The sequence below is a fragment of the Peromyscus californicus genome, unplaced genomic scaffold (genome assembly GCF_007827085.1).
Source record: "Peromyscus californicus insignis strain IS unplaced genomic scaffold, ASM782708v3 Scaffold_7__1_contigs__length_154581171, whole genome shotgun sequence".
NCBI classification, from domain to species: domain Eukaryota; kingdom Metazoa; phylum Chordata; class Mammalia; order Rodentia; family Cricetidae; genus Peromyscus; species Peromyscus californicus.
Genome location: NW_026294595.1, coordinates 143,705,365 through 143,720,828, shown reverse-complemented (window position 1 = coordinate 143,720,828; position 15,464 = coordinate 143,705,365). Strand labels below are relative to the sequence as shown.

General features: G+C 50.8%; 1 protein-coding gene across 2 annotated transcripts in view; it reads left to right on the top strand.

The window, feature by feature from the left end:
* Positions 1-5,795: 5,795 nt before the first annotated feature.
* Positions 5,796-15,464, top strand: part of Atp9a (ATPase phospholipid transporting 9A (putative)) — a 105,768-nt gene continuing 96,099 nt past the window's right edge. The window contains exon 1 of one of the 2 annotated variants that reach the window (XM_052725758.1): positions 5,796-5,935. In XM_052725758.1, the coding sequence (XP_052581718.1) occupies positions 5,868-5,935 (68 nt within the window). In that variant the 5' untranslated portion in view covers positions 5,796-5,867. Of the gene's footprint in view, positions 5,936-12,885; positions 13,091-15,464 lie in introns of those variants that run through there. The other variant, XM_052725759.1, reaches the window with a different exon arrangement.

The following is a 15,464-nucleotide window of genomic DNA, read 5'->3' as shown; positions in this document are numbered from 1 at the left end:
AGGTTAAAGGCGTGCGCCACCACTGCCCGGCTGGTGTCGTCTCTTTAAGGGGCAAGGGCTTTGCCCTGGAGACTGCTCCTTTCTAAGGTCCCATCAGCTTCCCCAGTGGTTATCCAAACACAACCATGGGCTGTGTGTAGGAGCCATCAGTTTAACAGAAGGAAGGGGCTGGTTTTCAGAGCTTTGCAGTCACCCAGTCTTCCCTAAAAAGAAGGCGCTGTAGATGGTGTGCTTTGGATTTCTGGATGATTCTAAGCAACAAAATTGACCTGTCAAAGGCCATCTTCAGTGAGTTGTGGAGGCCTTGCAAGCTTTACCTTTTATTATGAATAAGGCTGTGGGGAAAACAGCCCCCAGCATAGCAAACCACAGCAAGGATCTAAAAGTGCCTAAGTCTGCATTCTAATGCTGAGATGTTTTGACCTTTTTTGGGAGAAAAATGAACTTTCAACCAATTGGACTAGTCTCTTCCTTATCTTGGGTCCCCACCCTATACAGCCCTTAGGCTAAGCAGAACTCTAAAATTGCAAGCTATCTGATATGTTGAAATGAATTTACAGACTGATACAAAACATAGCTAATATCCACAGGGCAAATGCTCAGCTGCTGGCAACATCTGCATTTCCATCACAGACCTTTATAACAAGATAGCTCGAAGCTAATTCATAGGTCACCCTGAAGGGTGGGTTAGACATCCAGTCATCTCTCAAGGTCTCCAGTGACATTCCAAAAGGCCCCTCCAAGAAGCAAGGTCTGTGTCATGTTGACTGGTATCTCACGTCTCAGTCCTTGGACTGTTCTGAGCCCTCAGTGATAACCAGTGAGATGGAAGCTTCTTGTTTCCCTTGCACTTCCTGGAACACTTTCTGGAAACAGCAGTATTAAATGCAAGTTTAAAGCCAGGTGTGGGCCCACACCCACAATTCTGGCACTTGGAATAGAGGAAAAGAGGATACATGCAGGCCAGTCTGGGCTGCATGATAGCCTTCCATCCACTTACATAGTGTGGCCCGAGGAAACACTGCTTTCCAACAAGCTGGAAAGGGATTGGGTTATTCAATGTTAAACTTAGATTGACGCTGGGTGTGTTCCAAACCTCGGATCCTAGCACTGGGATATAGAGACACAAGGATCAGGAGTTTGAGGCCAGCATGGGACTCTGTTTAAAATTGAGCCTGGCGGTGGTCGCCCATGCAGAAGCAGATAGATCTCTGAGCTACACAGAGACACCCTGTCTCAAAAAAAAAAAAAAAAAAAAAAAAAAAAAAAAAAAAAAAGTAAATAAAAAAAATAGAAGAGACATTGGAAAAAAAACCAACCAACTTTTTGTGTCTGACTCTGATTTCACTATACAGCCCAGGCTGGCCCAGAAATTTTAGCAGTCGTGCTTCAGCCTCCCAAGTAGGAGGATTGGATTTCAGGAGTGAGCCCCCAAGCCCATCTCAACGGTTTTCTGGTGTTTTAAGATAAATTTTGCCAGGTGTAGTGTCGAATGCCTTTTGGATTCCCAGCACGTGGGAGCAGAGGCATGCAGATCTCGGTTCCAGGATAGTTGGGGGGGGGGGATGCTCTCGATGTAGCCATGGAACACACAGAGATCTGCCTGTGTTTGCTTCCTAAATCTGGGGTCAAAGAAACACCATCAAGCCTAGCCCAAAACATTTTTAAAAGTTGCACTTATTGTGTGCGAGTATTTGAGGGTATGTATGGGCCACTTGTTATGTGGAGGTCAGAGCAAAGTCATGGCAGCTGATTCTCCTGCTGTGTAGATCCTGGAGGTTGAATTCAGGTCCTCAGGCTTGGTGGCAAACACCTTTCACTGCTGAGCCATCTCGCCAGCCTTCATTTCTGTATTTGTGGATGTGTGTGCGCACACACCCCTTGTGCGTGCGGTAACTTGTGGAGTCAGTTCTCTCCGGTCCGCCTTTATGTGGGCTTGGGGCCCAGATGGCCGCACTGGCGTAACCAGTGCCTTTGCCGGCTGAGCCATCTCACCAGCCCAGTCAAAGACTCGGGACTCTGAGTTCCCATGCTCCCTGTCTCCTTCATCTTACCTGTGCCCAGGCTCCTGATTGCCCGCACTCCTTACAGAGATGTAAGCAGCCCACAGCTTAGCTTCCACTGTGAACCCGAGGCTCTGTGGCCTGAACCAAGAGACTCAGGTATAGTCTGGTCCACACCTGCTGCCATCCATGGAAGGTGTCATGTGAACCCCTTGGGTTCGTGTTTCTGGTTTCTGGAAAGCAGGATCTGGCCTAGATTGCCTTATTCAGAGATCTTTCTAGGAACCCCGGGTCAAGGGCATCCTGCACCCAAGCCCTGTTGAATGGATAGGGCTGTCATGGATCCCTAAAAGGGCTGTAGTGAGAAGGCAGAGCTGAGCCAAGAAGAACGCCCTGTGCTCCTGAAGTGGACCCCAGTACAAGCTACCTACCATCCTGGGTCTCTCTGGTCTGCCTCTCCCTTAGGCTTTGGTCGTTCAGAATGTATGAGAACATATGAAAAGGCTCTTGGGGGATGGGGCTGTAGTTCAGTTGGTAGTGTGCTGGCCTAGCGTGCAGGGAGCCAGGGGTGCGTCCGTGGTGTGCATAAACTAGGCCTGGTGGCACACACCTGTAAGTCCAGTTAGAAGTAGAAGGGTCAGAAGCTCAAGATTGTCCTTAGCTCCATCAAGAGTTCGACACCAGCCTGAGATATATGAGATACTGCCTCAAAAAAAAAAAAAAAAAAAGAAAAGAAAAAAAAGAAAAGACCCTTGATGTCTATAATCAATCTCTATGTCTATGAGAACAAATGATAGTTATGTTTTATATTATACTGCCTGGAGGACCTCATGGTTTTCTCTTGTCTCATGGAAGCATGTGCTCTCTTATGAGCTAAAAGTCTTTTTGTTGTTACGAGGGTTGTTTTTTGAGAGGGGGGTCTCCCCATGTAGCCAAGGTTAGCCTCCAGCTCACTGCAAACCTCCTGAGTCGGTCTGTGTGCCTACACCACCAGGACCAGTTGATACTATCTTTACATGTCTTTCTCCGTGATGGATTATCTTACTGGAAGGAAGCTTTAAAAAAAAAGTGTCGCCGGGCTGGGGTGGCGCACGCCTTTAATCCCAGCAGAATCAGGTGGATCTCTGTGAGTTCGAGGCCAGCCTGGTCTACAGAGCGAGATCCAGGACAGGCACCAAAACTACACGGAGAAACCCTGTCTTGAAAAACAAACAAGTGTCTTTTAGGCCAGGTTGTACTTAATTCCAGCAGGAAGATTGGGAATTTGAGGCCAGCCTGGACTACCGATGGAGACTATTTCAAACACACACACACAGGCACCTTCTTGCTGCCCTGGAGCCTTGCCCACACAGTGCACACTGGCCCTGCTAATGCAGATGACAAGCTAATGCTGTAACTCCTCCCAACACTCCCTGAGTCTGGATCTGTCCTGAGCTCTTATTACAGACAAGGAAATAGACCCCTGCAGAGTGTGTAGCTTGCCGGGAAGTTTCACAGCTGGAAGGTGCTGGAAACCTACAGGAGCCTGGCTGACCAGCTGCTCTCACTCAATGCCGGTCCAGGTGGGGGCAGCCATAGGCAGCTCCAGGAGGCAGGGAGAGCTTGAATATGTGGAACCACGATAGCTCGGTGCTGGTTCTGCTGTGACCAGAGGCCCCATTTCCTGGTTCTTCTGAGCGTGAAAGGCTAGGTCTTGGAATCCAGCCCTGCCCCCTGATGATCTCATAGTTTTATGCTGGTTACTCTTGAGTTTCTCCGTGTCACTCATGAAATGGGTTTATCCACTATTTGGATTTACTGGGCAGGGCAACTGGGGCTTCCTGCAAGCTTTAGGCTCTAGCTAAAATCAACTACAAGTCTCTGGCTGGATATGGTAGTGCACACCTTTAATCCCAGCACTCAGGAGGCAGAGGCAGGTGGATCCCTGTGAGTTTGAGGCCAGCCTGGTCTACAGGGTGAGTTCCAGGCTAGATAGGGTTACATAGTGAGACCCTGTCTGAGAATGTGGGGACAGATGGGCCAGGGGGGAGTAGGGTTTGCTCTCTGACTACAATGGGTCTACCTAAAAACTCTTACGGAGCCCCAACTGTGTGCATGCCATATATGTGTGTGTCTTGGTGCTGGGAATTGAACCTAGGACCTCTCTCTGAAGTGCCATTCTAGAAGAGAGCAGGCAGCAAGCAGGCCAGGTCAGCTGTTTCCTCCTCAAAGGTTTTTCTGATGGGGAGTGTCTTTGGGACCTTAGTCATGTGTTTTGGTTGCTACCTTCCTAGCTGCTCTTTGCCCAGGCACAGAGACATTTGGTGACTCCCTACTGGCCAGAGAAAACAGTATAAAAGGCGGGGGCCCTGACAGGAAACACCAGTGGGAATAACTCCTCATATTGTAACATAGTGGGTTTATGCTAGTTACATGGTGTTACATCTTGAGGTGCTTGAGACACATTTTTTTAAAAAAGATGTATTTTTATTCTATGTGTGTTTTGCCTGCATGTATGTCTGCATATGCATGCAGTACTCACTGTGGCCAGAAGAGGGAGTGTTTCCCCTGGAACTGGACTGCAGCCACCGCCTGACGTGGGTGCTGGGAATTGAACCCAGGTCCTTTACAAGTGTAGCTAGTGTTCTTAACCATTGAACTGTCTCTCCACTCCAGCTCCCTGTATGCTGACCTTTTTTTTTTCTTCTTTAAATCTTTTTTTGACGCTGGGTTTCTCTGTTTTTTTGTTTTGGGGCACAGGGATTTTCTGCTGTCCTGCAACTCGCTCTGTAGACCAGGCTGGCCTCAAACTCAGATGGCCTGCCTCTGCCTCCCGAGTGCTGGGATTAAAGGAATGCACACCAAGCCCGGCTCCTATATGCTGATTTTTTTTAAAGGTTTGTTTTTATTATTTTTAAGTAGCATATGCCCGTGTGAGTGTATGCCACGTGTGTGTAGGTGCCCTGGGAGGCCAGAAGAGGGTGTCATATCCCCTGGGACTGAAGTTGCAGGTGGGTCCAGCAGCAGTGGCTGCCCTTAAATGCTGAGCCAACCTCTGCAGCCCTGAGTCTTCTTAATTTCCCAATAACCTTTAAGAGAGACAGAGACAGAGACAGAGACAGAGACAGAGAGAGGCAGGCAGACAAGACAGAGACCTTGTGCAGGCGATCAGGGGTGGAGGAGGGCTGTGTCTGGGCATTTGGTCCCTACAGAGATGTGCGAGGGTGTCCGGGTGAAGGCGCGCAGCTTTAAGTCTGTGTGATTGAGATGCCAGGTGGAGAGAGGGGTGTGGGTGGTGCAAGAGGGTGGGTGGGTGGGTGGGGGTTCTGAAAACCCCTACATTCCCGCCCCCGTGGGCCCGCGACTTGGGGGACCCGAGTGTGAGACGCTGGGTGAAGCCGAGGAGGCAGGCTGTGTGTGCTGGTGGCAGGCAGGCGTGGAGGTGGGGGTGAGCGGGGCGGGGGTGTGTGCACACGGCTCGGAGCGAGCAGGAGAGAATGCCCGGGGTGGGGTGAGTGCGGCGGGGGGGCGCGCGCGCGCGCGCGCGGGCTCGCTCACGGGTACGGCGGGGGGCGCGTGGCCGGGTGGGTGGGCGCGCGTGGTGGTGGTGGGGGGGGGGGAGGGCGCGCGGCCGGCGCGGGCCGGGGCGGGGACACTGCGGCGGCCCCGGGCGGCGGGGCGCGCGCGTGGGCTCAGCGCGGAGCGGGGCCCATGGTGCGGCCGTGTCCGTCGGTCGGGCCGCGCGGGCGGCTCCGCGCGTGGCCCGGCGCTCGCGACCTCGCCCCTGCGCTGCGGGCCCGGCCCGCCCGCTGCCGGCGCCTCCTCCCCCTGCCCCGGGGCGGCGCCGAGGCCGCGGGGAGCGCAGGGGGCGCGGCGGGCGGCGACATGACGGACAGCATCCCGCTGCAGCCGGTGCGCCACAAGAAGCGGGTGGACAGCAGGCCGCGCGCGGGGTGAGTGGCCGGGCCGCGGGGCGGGGCGGGCACCTGCCGCAGGCCCGGAGAGCCGGTCCTGGGATGCGGGGACCCCCCCCCCCCCCACTCCGGGGAGCGGGGCGCTGGCGGCCCGGGCGGGGCCGATCCCCTGGGGACAAGGGTCGGGCTGGTGAGAATGCAGAGTCCCCGGCTGCGCCTCCACCCGCCAATCAGAGCCCCTGGGGGTGGGACCTGGGAGGTGCGTGTGGTCTACGGGCCGCGCAGGTGAGGCGATGCGGCTGGGCGGGGTCTGCGGCGCCTCCCCGTGGCTCGGCCGCGGGATGCCGGAGCTGGGTGGGGCTGCTGACCAGGTGTCGGTGTAAAGGAGGAGAGATGCCAGCTGCCATCTTGTGGGCCTTTGTGCCTGGCTGCCCTGAGGCCTCAAGTCGGAGGCCCCTATTCCATTTTACCGAGTGGGAAACGGAAACGGAAGGACTGGGGGTGGGGGCGGGAAGGTGCTGGAACAGGGTTCCCAGACTTCCTGCCCACACTTCCTGCGGGGGCTGTTTGTGTTTGTTGGCTTTCTTTCTGTTTTGGGTTTTGGTGGTGCTAGGGATCGGACCCAGGTCCTCGAGCCTGCTAGGCAGTCACTTTATCACTGAGCTACACCCCCCCAGGCCCCCAAAACGTGTGTTTCCATGAAGACAGTTCGTTAGAGCTCTGCTTGGAACCCCACCCCCGACCTGCGCAATAAATATTTTAATTAATTAAATTAGCGTACTGTAACGTGCCGTGGTTGGTTTGTGCAAGGGCTGGACCTGACTTACACAAGATCTGCCCAATAGGTGTGGGCTTCCCGGCTGGGCAGGTGCAGGGGGTTCCTCTGGGAAAACTTAACGCCCATTTAAGTCTTTGACGTGAGAATCGGGTCTGTACAGTGGCCTCTGGGTCCACAGATGCAGCCACCTGCTGACTGATGAAATGTGAACAAGTGGAAATCACCTGCGTCTGAACATGTCGGCATGCCCTCCATGGTCCGGTGTGATTATGTAGTGTTTACATCGTATTGGGCGCCATACAGACTATAAAGGAGGGTGCTATGGGCTCTGTGGGAATGTGGGCGGCCTTTTGTGAGTGCCTGGGCGCCTTCAATTTTATACTTGCTAGAAGTCCCATGCACGCTCTGGAGTCTGTTTCTCAGCAGGTTGGGCTGGGCTCAGGCTCGGCTCTAACACTTCTTTCTACTTTTTATTTGAGTTGGGGGTCTCACTGAAATTCTCCTCTTGGTTGTGAATGCACTCTGAGCCCAGGAGGGACTTAAAACTTGTGATCCTCCTACCTCAGCCACCCTAGTAGATTAGCTGGGATGACAACTCTGTGCCACCAGGCTTGACTTTTGTCTTTCCAAAGGTCCTCTACCTTATAAATGGAAGTCCTTGTTGAGAAGCCCTTGGCCAGCGCATAACAGAAGAATTTGAGCAGTAATTTAAGAGTCATAGTTCATAGGACAGAAATATGGCTCTGATTTTCAGAGGCCTAGAGGGAGTGGAGCAGATAATTTTTTTAAAAATATATTTTATGTGCATTGGTGTTTTGCCATGGTGCCGCTGGTGCATCCCTTGGAGAACCGGTTTTACAGTTGTGAGCTGTCATGTGGGTGCTGGGAATTGAACCTGGATCCTCTGGAAGAGCAATCAGTGCTGTTAACCGCTGAGCCATCTCTCCAGCCCAGAAGGGCAGATAATTTTATATCTAAAAAAATCAGTTGAGCTGGACAGTGGTGGTGCACTCTTTTAATCCCAGCACTTGGGAGGCAGAGGCAAGCAGATCTCTGAGTTCGGGGCCAGTCTGGTCTACAGAGTGAGTTGCAGGACAGCCAGGGCTACACAGAAAATCCCTGTGCCCCCAAACAAAAAAACAGAAAACAAAAAACCAGTTGGCTATGGTGGCAAATGTCTATAATCACAAGTGGATACCTTGTGAGTTTGAGGCCAGACTGGTCTATGTAGTGAGTTCTAGACCAGCCAGGACTACATAATGAGACCCAGTGGAGATGGCTCATAAGGGAGAGATGTTTGCTGCTGAGGCTGATGGCCTGAGCTTGACCCCTGTGGCTTACAGGTGGGCATGGAGAACCAGCTCCAGCAGGCTGTTCCCTGGCTTCTATTCTACACACCTTGGTGTTCCTCTGCACCCATACACAACACAAAGTAAATTGTTTTTACTTTGTTTTATTTAAAGACTGACTTAGGGGCTGGAGAGATAGCTTAGTGGTTAAGAGCATTTGTTGCTCTTGCAGAGAACCTAGGTTGGATTCCAGTCACCTACATGGTGATTCACAACCATCCATATATAACTCCAGTTCTAAGGGATCTGAAGTCTTTTTCTGACTTCTGTGGGTACCAGGCACTCATCTGGTCCTCATATATACTAGCAGGAAAAACTTTTGCATACACACACACACACACACACACACACACACACACACACACCCAAATGAAAAATAAAGATTGATTTATTTTTATTTTACATGTATGGTTGTTTTGCCTGCATGTATGTATGTGCACTAGGTGTGTGCAGTGCCCTTGGAGGCCAGAAGAGGGCATCAGATCCCCTGGAACTGGAGTTAGTGATGGTTGTGAGCCAGCATGTGGGTGCTGGGGATTGAACCTGGGACCTCTGGAAGAGCAATTAGTGCTCTTAACCTCTGAGACATCTCTCTAGTTCTCCCAAATAAATAATTATTAAAGAGTTCTACTTGAGTGTGGGATCATAGGCTGTGGAGTTCATTCACTTCCTAGAGTAACATGGATTCAGATTTGAGTCCTGAATCTGAAAGGCCTTGTCCTGGCTTATGGTTCCCAAATGTAGCCTGCATTTTCGGGAGTAGCAATGTCAAGGTGAGATTTTTTTTTTAAATTTATTTATTTTTAAACTAGCATGGTGGCCCACACCTTTAATCCCAGCATTCACAAGGCAGAGGCAGGCAGATCTTTGTGAATTCCAGGCCAGCCTGGTCTATACAGGGAGTTCTAAAACAGTCAGAGCTGTTACACAGAGAAACCCTGTCTTGAAAAACCAACCAACCAACAAATAAACAAAACAAAAAATTAAATATACTTTGTTGGTTTGTTTTGAGACTTAACCCATGCAAGGTTTCTCACCGTAAACCCTCAGTAGACCTCAGGTGTTTCCTAGGTCTGCTCGAAACACACGTGTTTGCATGATGTTTACCCCAGTGTGGGGTGTTCAGGATACTCTTCTGATAATTCTTTATTTATTGAGACAAGGTATTACTGTGTAGCCCCGGCTGCCCTGGATCTCACTCTGCAGACCAGACTAGTCTTGAAATCACAGAGATCCTCCTGCCTCTGCCTCCTGAGAATGCTGAGATTAAAGGTGTGCACCCCCACACCCAGTTAATGTGGTGCTGGGAACAGAGTCCAGGGCTTCCTGCTTGCCAAGCAAGCACCCACAAACTGAGTTGCATCCCCAGCGTATCGGGTGTTCTTTTGAGAGGAGAGGGCCGCTGATGGTGGGGAATTTAGAAATATGTGACTTGGTAGTTGGTATATAAACGTGTTTCATCAGAGAGATACCACGTGTGAGACTGCAGGAAGGCCAAGGAGCTTGGGTTTCTGCTGACCCAAGACTGGCTTTGATATTTGATGTGTTAATGTTTGGAGACAAGGGTGTTCTGGGTATGATCTGGGTTGAAAAGAAGAGCTCATGATATAAGTGTATGCGTATTTTATGTATGTATATATTCTAACCCAGTATCTTTGTACTTGAAAAAATGAACAGCTGAGCATTTGGCTCAGCAGCATACAGGAGGCCTTGAGTTCAATCCTAGCACCACATAAAACCAGATATGATGGAGAATGTCAGTAATCATAGCTCTCTGGGAGAGAGTGGCAGGAGGATAGATCAAGGTCATTGTCAACTAGGTAGTGAGTTCTAGATTAGACCAGGCTATAGAGTAAGTTATCTTGTCTCAGGAAATGGGTAAGAGGCACCGTGTGGATATAGCACAGTTTGTGGAATACCTAGCATGCATGAAGGCCTGCCTGGGTTCCACCCCCAACACTGCATAAACTGAGGCATAATGGCAGATGCCTGGCATCCCAGCGCTCTGAGAATTCAGACAGAAGGATCCGGAGTTGGTCATTTCATATATATTGTAGCCTGAGCTATGTCAGACCCTGTTTCAGAAAAAAAAAGGGGGGGTGGGGCTGGAGAGATGGTGTAGAAGTTAAGAGTGTTTGCTGCTCTCCCGGAGGACCAGAGTTCTGTTTCCAGGGGCCTGTTTCCAGGTGGCTCCCAATGGTCTGTGACTCCAGCTCCCACGCCTTTGGCTTCCACAGATGCCTGTACTTATGTCACATATCCGCAGACATACACGCATACACACAATTAAAAATAAATAAACACTTCAAAAGTAAGCGAGGGTGTGCTGGCTAATTTTTATGTTAACTTGACATAAGCTAGAATTATCTGAGAGGAGGGAACCTCAATTGAGAAAGTGCCTCCATAAGATCCATCTGTAGGGCATTTTCTTAATGATTGAGGAGGGTGGGCTCAGCCATTGTGGGTGGTGCCATCCCTGGGCTGGTGGTCCTGGGTTCTGTAAGAAAGCAGACTGAGCAAGCCATGGGGAGCAAGCCAGTAAGCAGCACTCCTCCACAGCCTCTTCGTCAGCTCCTGCCTCCAGGTTCCTGCCCTGCTTGAGTTCCTGTCCTGACTTCCTTCAGGATGGACTATGATGTGGAAGTGTAAGGCAAATAAACCCTGACTTGCTTTTGGTCATGGCGTTATGTTGCAGCAATAGAAACCTTAACTAAGGCAGAGGGGCCAGCGAGACGGCTCAGGCACCTGCTGCCAAGCCTGGCCATCTGAGTTTGAGTCCTCTGACCCACGTGAAAGGCAGGGAGAACTGACTCCCGACTGTCCTCTGACCTCACTCGTGCATAACCTTGGTACAAATTAAACACTTTCTTTTTCTTTTGAGATAGGGTTTCTCTGTGTAGCCTTGGCTGTCCTGGTACTCTGCAGATCAGGCTGGCTTTGAACTCACAGAGGTCTGCCTGCCTCTGCCTCCCAAGCGCTGGGATTAAAGGCATGAGCCACCACCACCCCGGCAAAAGGGTTTCTTTTTTGGTAGGTTTCTGTGGTCAAGGTGTTTTGTCACAGCAATATAAAGTGACTAACACAGTCATTTAAAGAAAAATTTTAAGTTAAAATTAAAAAAATAAAAAAGATGCTGTGTGGCTGTCTGGTGATAAGGGGCTGGCAGTTGCTTGGTGTGGGAGGCCTTCGTGGAAGCTGGGAAATGACTCTCCCTGGAGCCTTCAGAACTGCAGTATAGATGCAGACTTTAGTCCCCACTAGACCCCTCCTGGGCTCTGGACCTTCAGGGCTGGAAGGGAATAGGTTTGCAGCATGTGAGCCACTCACCCCTTGGAAGTTGATCCCAGCCACACAGTGTTGCTAAGAGGAGACCTTGGGCAGTCTCTCTGGGGCTGCCCATTCCCGTGGTACTGCTAGGGTCTAGATGGGCACTCTGCTGGGGGTGGTGTCTCAGGGCTTCTGTAGGCTCAGGATTTGAACCACCTGCTTTCAGCTCAGTACAGTGGGGGTAGGGGTAGGAATGGGGGTAGCGGGGGAGGTGGGAGTGACAGTGTTTATTTAAGACCCAAAAGGTATCCTGGACCAGCCAGCACAGTGGCCTTAGATGTTTATGGGAAGGCTGAGCGTTATAGCTGAGGCCTGGGTGAGGTGTCAGACAAGCCTGGCCGGGGAGAACGGCCAAGCCTGCCAGGGCCCCTCACAGCAGAGGTTCCTCTGTTTTTGTTTTTGTTTGTTTTGAGACAGGGTCTCATGTACCCCAGTTTGGTTTTGAACTTGTTAGGTAGCCAGGGATGGCCTTGAATTTCCAGTCGTCCCATTTCTACCTTGAAATACTGGGGTTGCAGGCATTCATACCATACCCCGTTTAAGCTGTGCTGGGGATAAAACGCAGGATGTGCACATGACACTCTCCAACATTTAGCACGACACTTTTAAAAGATACAGTGCATCTTTTTTTTTTTTTTTTTTTTTTTTTTTTCGAGACAGGGTTTCTCTGTGTAGCTTTGCGCCTCTCCTGGAACTCACTTGGTAGCCCAGGCTGGCCTCGAACTCACAGAGATCCGCCTGGCTCTGCCTCCCGAGTGCTGGGATTAAAGGCGTGCGCCACCACCGCCTGGCTGATACAGTGCATCTTTAAAACTGCCGTATTAAAACAAACAAAACCAAAATCAAATCAAAAGAGCCGGGCGGTGGTGCCAGGCCAGGTGGTTCGAGGCCAGCCTGGTCTACAGAGTGAGTTCCAGAGTAAAAAAAAAACATATTTAAGTAGCTTATTGTTATTTTTGTTGTTGTTGTTTGTTTTATGCTGTTTTGGTTTTGGGTCCCCCCCCCCTTTTTTTTCTTTTCATTAGGTAGCCCTGGCTGACCTGGCCAGTCCGTCTGTGCCTCTCAAGTGCTGGGATTAAAGGTTATAGGTGGGTACCACCCACCTAGTGGGATTTCTTTGTAAAGGTTTGTTTTCTTTTTAGTTGTGTGTGTGTGTGTGTGTGTGTGTGTGTGTGTGTGTGTGTGTGTACCTGCAGAGAAACCTCGGAGATAGAGACAGGATTACAGGCTGTCTGACCTGTGTGCCTGGTACTCTTTAATCGCTGTGATGTCTCTCCAGCCATGTTGTGGCCTTCTTTTGAGACAGGGTCTCTTGTAGCCCAGGCTGGCCTCAGGCTGCAGTGCTACAGAGTGTTGGGATTGCAGCTGTGAGCCATCACACCCATAATGTGTTCAATAAGCTCCTTTGTTCAGTGTGCAGAGGGGTGGCCGTCATGCTGTGTGTTCAGGGGTGTGTTTGGGGAGGAGTCTCTGCGGCTGGCTGAGGTCTAGAGCCTCTGTCCCTTCCTGTCACCTTCTCTCATTTGGGTTGAGGCGGCTCTGGAAGGGCTCTGTGCGTTCTTGGGTACAAACAGTGGGAAGAAGTCTTGGCAGCGGGCCATCAGGAAGTCACCTGGCTGTCCTCTGCCAGCTCCTCTTGTGCCATCCGCTGCCAGTCACAGAGTCCTGCCCTCTGCCACTCTAGGAGACCGGATGCGCCTGTCCCTGTGGAGACCAGGGGATGTGTGATTGCCAGCCCAGGTAGGGCCCCAGAGGAGGGGTAATGGGAGTCCTTGGTGCCAATCCCGAAGGAGACGAACCACTGCGGTTTGACATTGACCCGAGCCACAGTCGCAAGGAGTTGGGCGCTGAGCAGCCTGTGTTTGGACCTTTGGCTGCTCACAGAACACCGAGTTCTCTTCATATCTGCTCAAGCTCAGTCACGGACAGGAAGTGCCTTCTGCTTCAAGTGAAGTGGACTTTGGTGTTTGTTTGCGGTTTGTTTTGAAACAGGGTCTCCTCAGCACTGGGGGTGGGGGAGGGTGGGGGGGCACTCATCATGCAGTCCAGGCTGGCCTCGAATTCAGAATTCACACTCTTCCTCCGCCTCCACCTCCTGAGTACTAGCATTGCAGGTGTGTGCCAGTGGTGTTGTGTTTTGAGTAGTGCCAGGGATTGAACTTGGGGCCTTGTGCATGGGGCAAGTGCTGTACTAATGAGCTGTATCCTGCCCCTGGGGCTTGGTTCGATTTTTATTGTTGTTGTTGTTTGTTTGTTTTTTGAGACAGGGTCTCTCTGTGTAGCCCTGGCTGTCCAGCAGCTTTCTGTAGACCAGGCTGGCCTTGAACTTGGAGGCCTGCCTGCCTCTGCCTTCCAAGTGCTAAGATTAAAGGTGTGCGCCACAACATCCAGCTTTGGTTTAGTTTTGAAAGAAATAGTTGTAACCAGGCAAGTGGTGCACATCTATCATCCCAGCACCGGGGAGGTGGAGGCAAGTGTAGCCATACAGGCAAGAGGATCAGGAATTGTAGGCCAGCCTTGGCTATATAGTGAGTTCGAGTCTAGCCTTGGTGACATAAGACCTTGTTTTAAAAAAGGATTGGTTATAATGTTTTTATGGAATACTGCTAGTTTTTATTAACGAGTGTCTGTCTGTTCTGTGATTTGTGTGAATTGATAAGCTCAGTACATACGTGCAAAGATGGGTCACGGGAGACCCTGAGCTATTCATGTGCTTCCTCTGTCTGTGCCCAGTGATGTCTGTTTTCTCTTTGTAGTGGCGGCAGGAAGTCTCCTTTTACAGCATAAGTGAAAACAAGGGTCATTTGAAAGAGAGCCAGGAGGCTGTCCAGATGCTGGCAGCTGTGGCTGGTGTTCAAGGGATAGTGCAGTGGCTCTGACCAAACGTAATGTTCAAGCCGCAAGGTCCTAGAAGGAAATGCGATAACCTGACTGTGCACAGAGACTAAAAGATGTTTGTGTTTTGTGGATGGATCGTGTGTGTGTGTGTGTGTGTGTGTGTGTGTGTGTGTGACAGAGACAGAGACAGAGACAGAGATGGAGACAGACAGAGTCTTAGATATCCTAGGCCTCCAGTTGAGTGTGTAACCTGGGTGGTCTTGAACTCCTGACCCTCACGCCTCCATGTGATTCCTGTGTGTTGGGGTTACAGGCGTGCATTAGCGTACCTGGTTTATTTGGTGCTAGGGATGGACCCCAGGGCTTTGTACATGGCAGACAGTCTACCATCTAAACTATATTCCAGGCGGGTAATCTTTTTATTTATTTAAAAATTTTTAATTTTGTGTATGTGTGCCTGCATGAGTTTACATGTCACCACCTGTGTGCAGCAGAGGCCAGAAGACAGCATCAGATCCCTGAAGCTGGAGTTAGGAGACATTGTGAGCAGCCATGTGGGTTCAGGGATTGAACCCAGGGTCCTCTGGGGGTAGCAGGGAATCTTAATGTTGCTTTATTTGTCTTAACAGAATTGGAGATTAAGAGAGAGGAGCTGGAAGGGACGCATGGGGGTGGGGGGAGCTTCCACTGAGAGCTTTGTTAGCTCTCAGAGACCAGCCCTTGGCTGCTGTCCCTGAGGCAGTGGTGACAGCATCCTGCCTATGGCAGGGTCTGGCAGTAGGTGGTCCTGTGGGCAGGTTGTGGCGATGAGAGATGAAGTCAGGCTTGGCCAAGGTGGACTGCCCATGCTCATCCCCAGCAGTGCTGATGTGACTGCCGGGTAGGCTGCCCTTTCATTACGGAGTGTGTGGTAGCATCCCAGGCTCCACCCACTGGATGCCAGCACCCCTCCCCCTCCAACGGGATAGCCAACACTGTTTCCAGACACTCTCTTTGAGTGGCCCTGTTCCTGTTGTTTTTTTAAAGTGTCTCATCCTGTCTTCAAACCAAACCTTGTGGACTCATATCTGGACCATTGTTTTCCACAGTGAGATCAGCCTTTTAATTTAGAATTGGAAGGAACTTTTTATTTTGCTTTGTTGTTACGGTGTTAGGCATTGAATCCAGCGCCTGACACACGTAGGCCAACTCCCTGCCTCTGAACCGCACCTCCATGCCCATTCATTCATTCATTCATTCATTTATGGATTTTTTTGAGACGGGGTTTCTCTGGGTA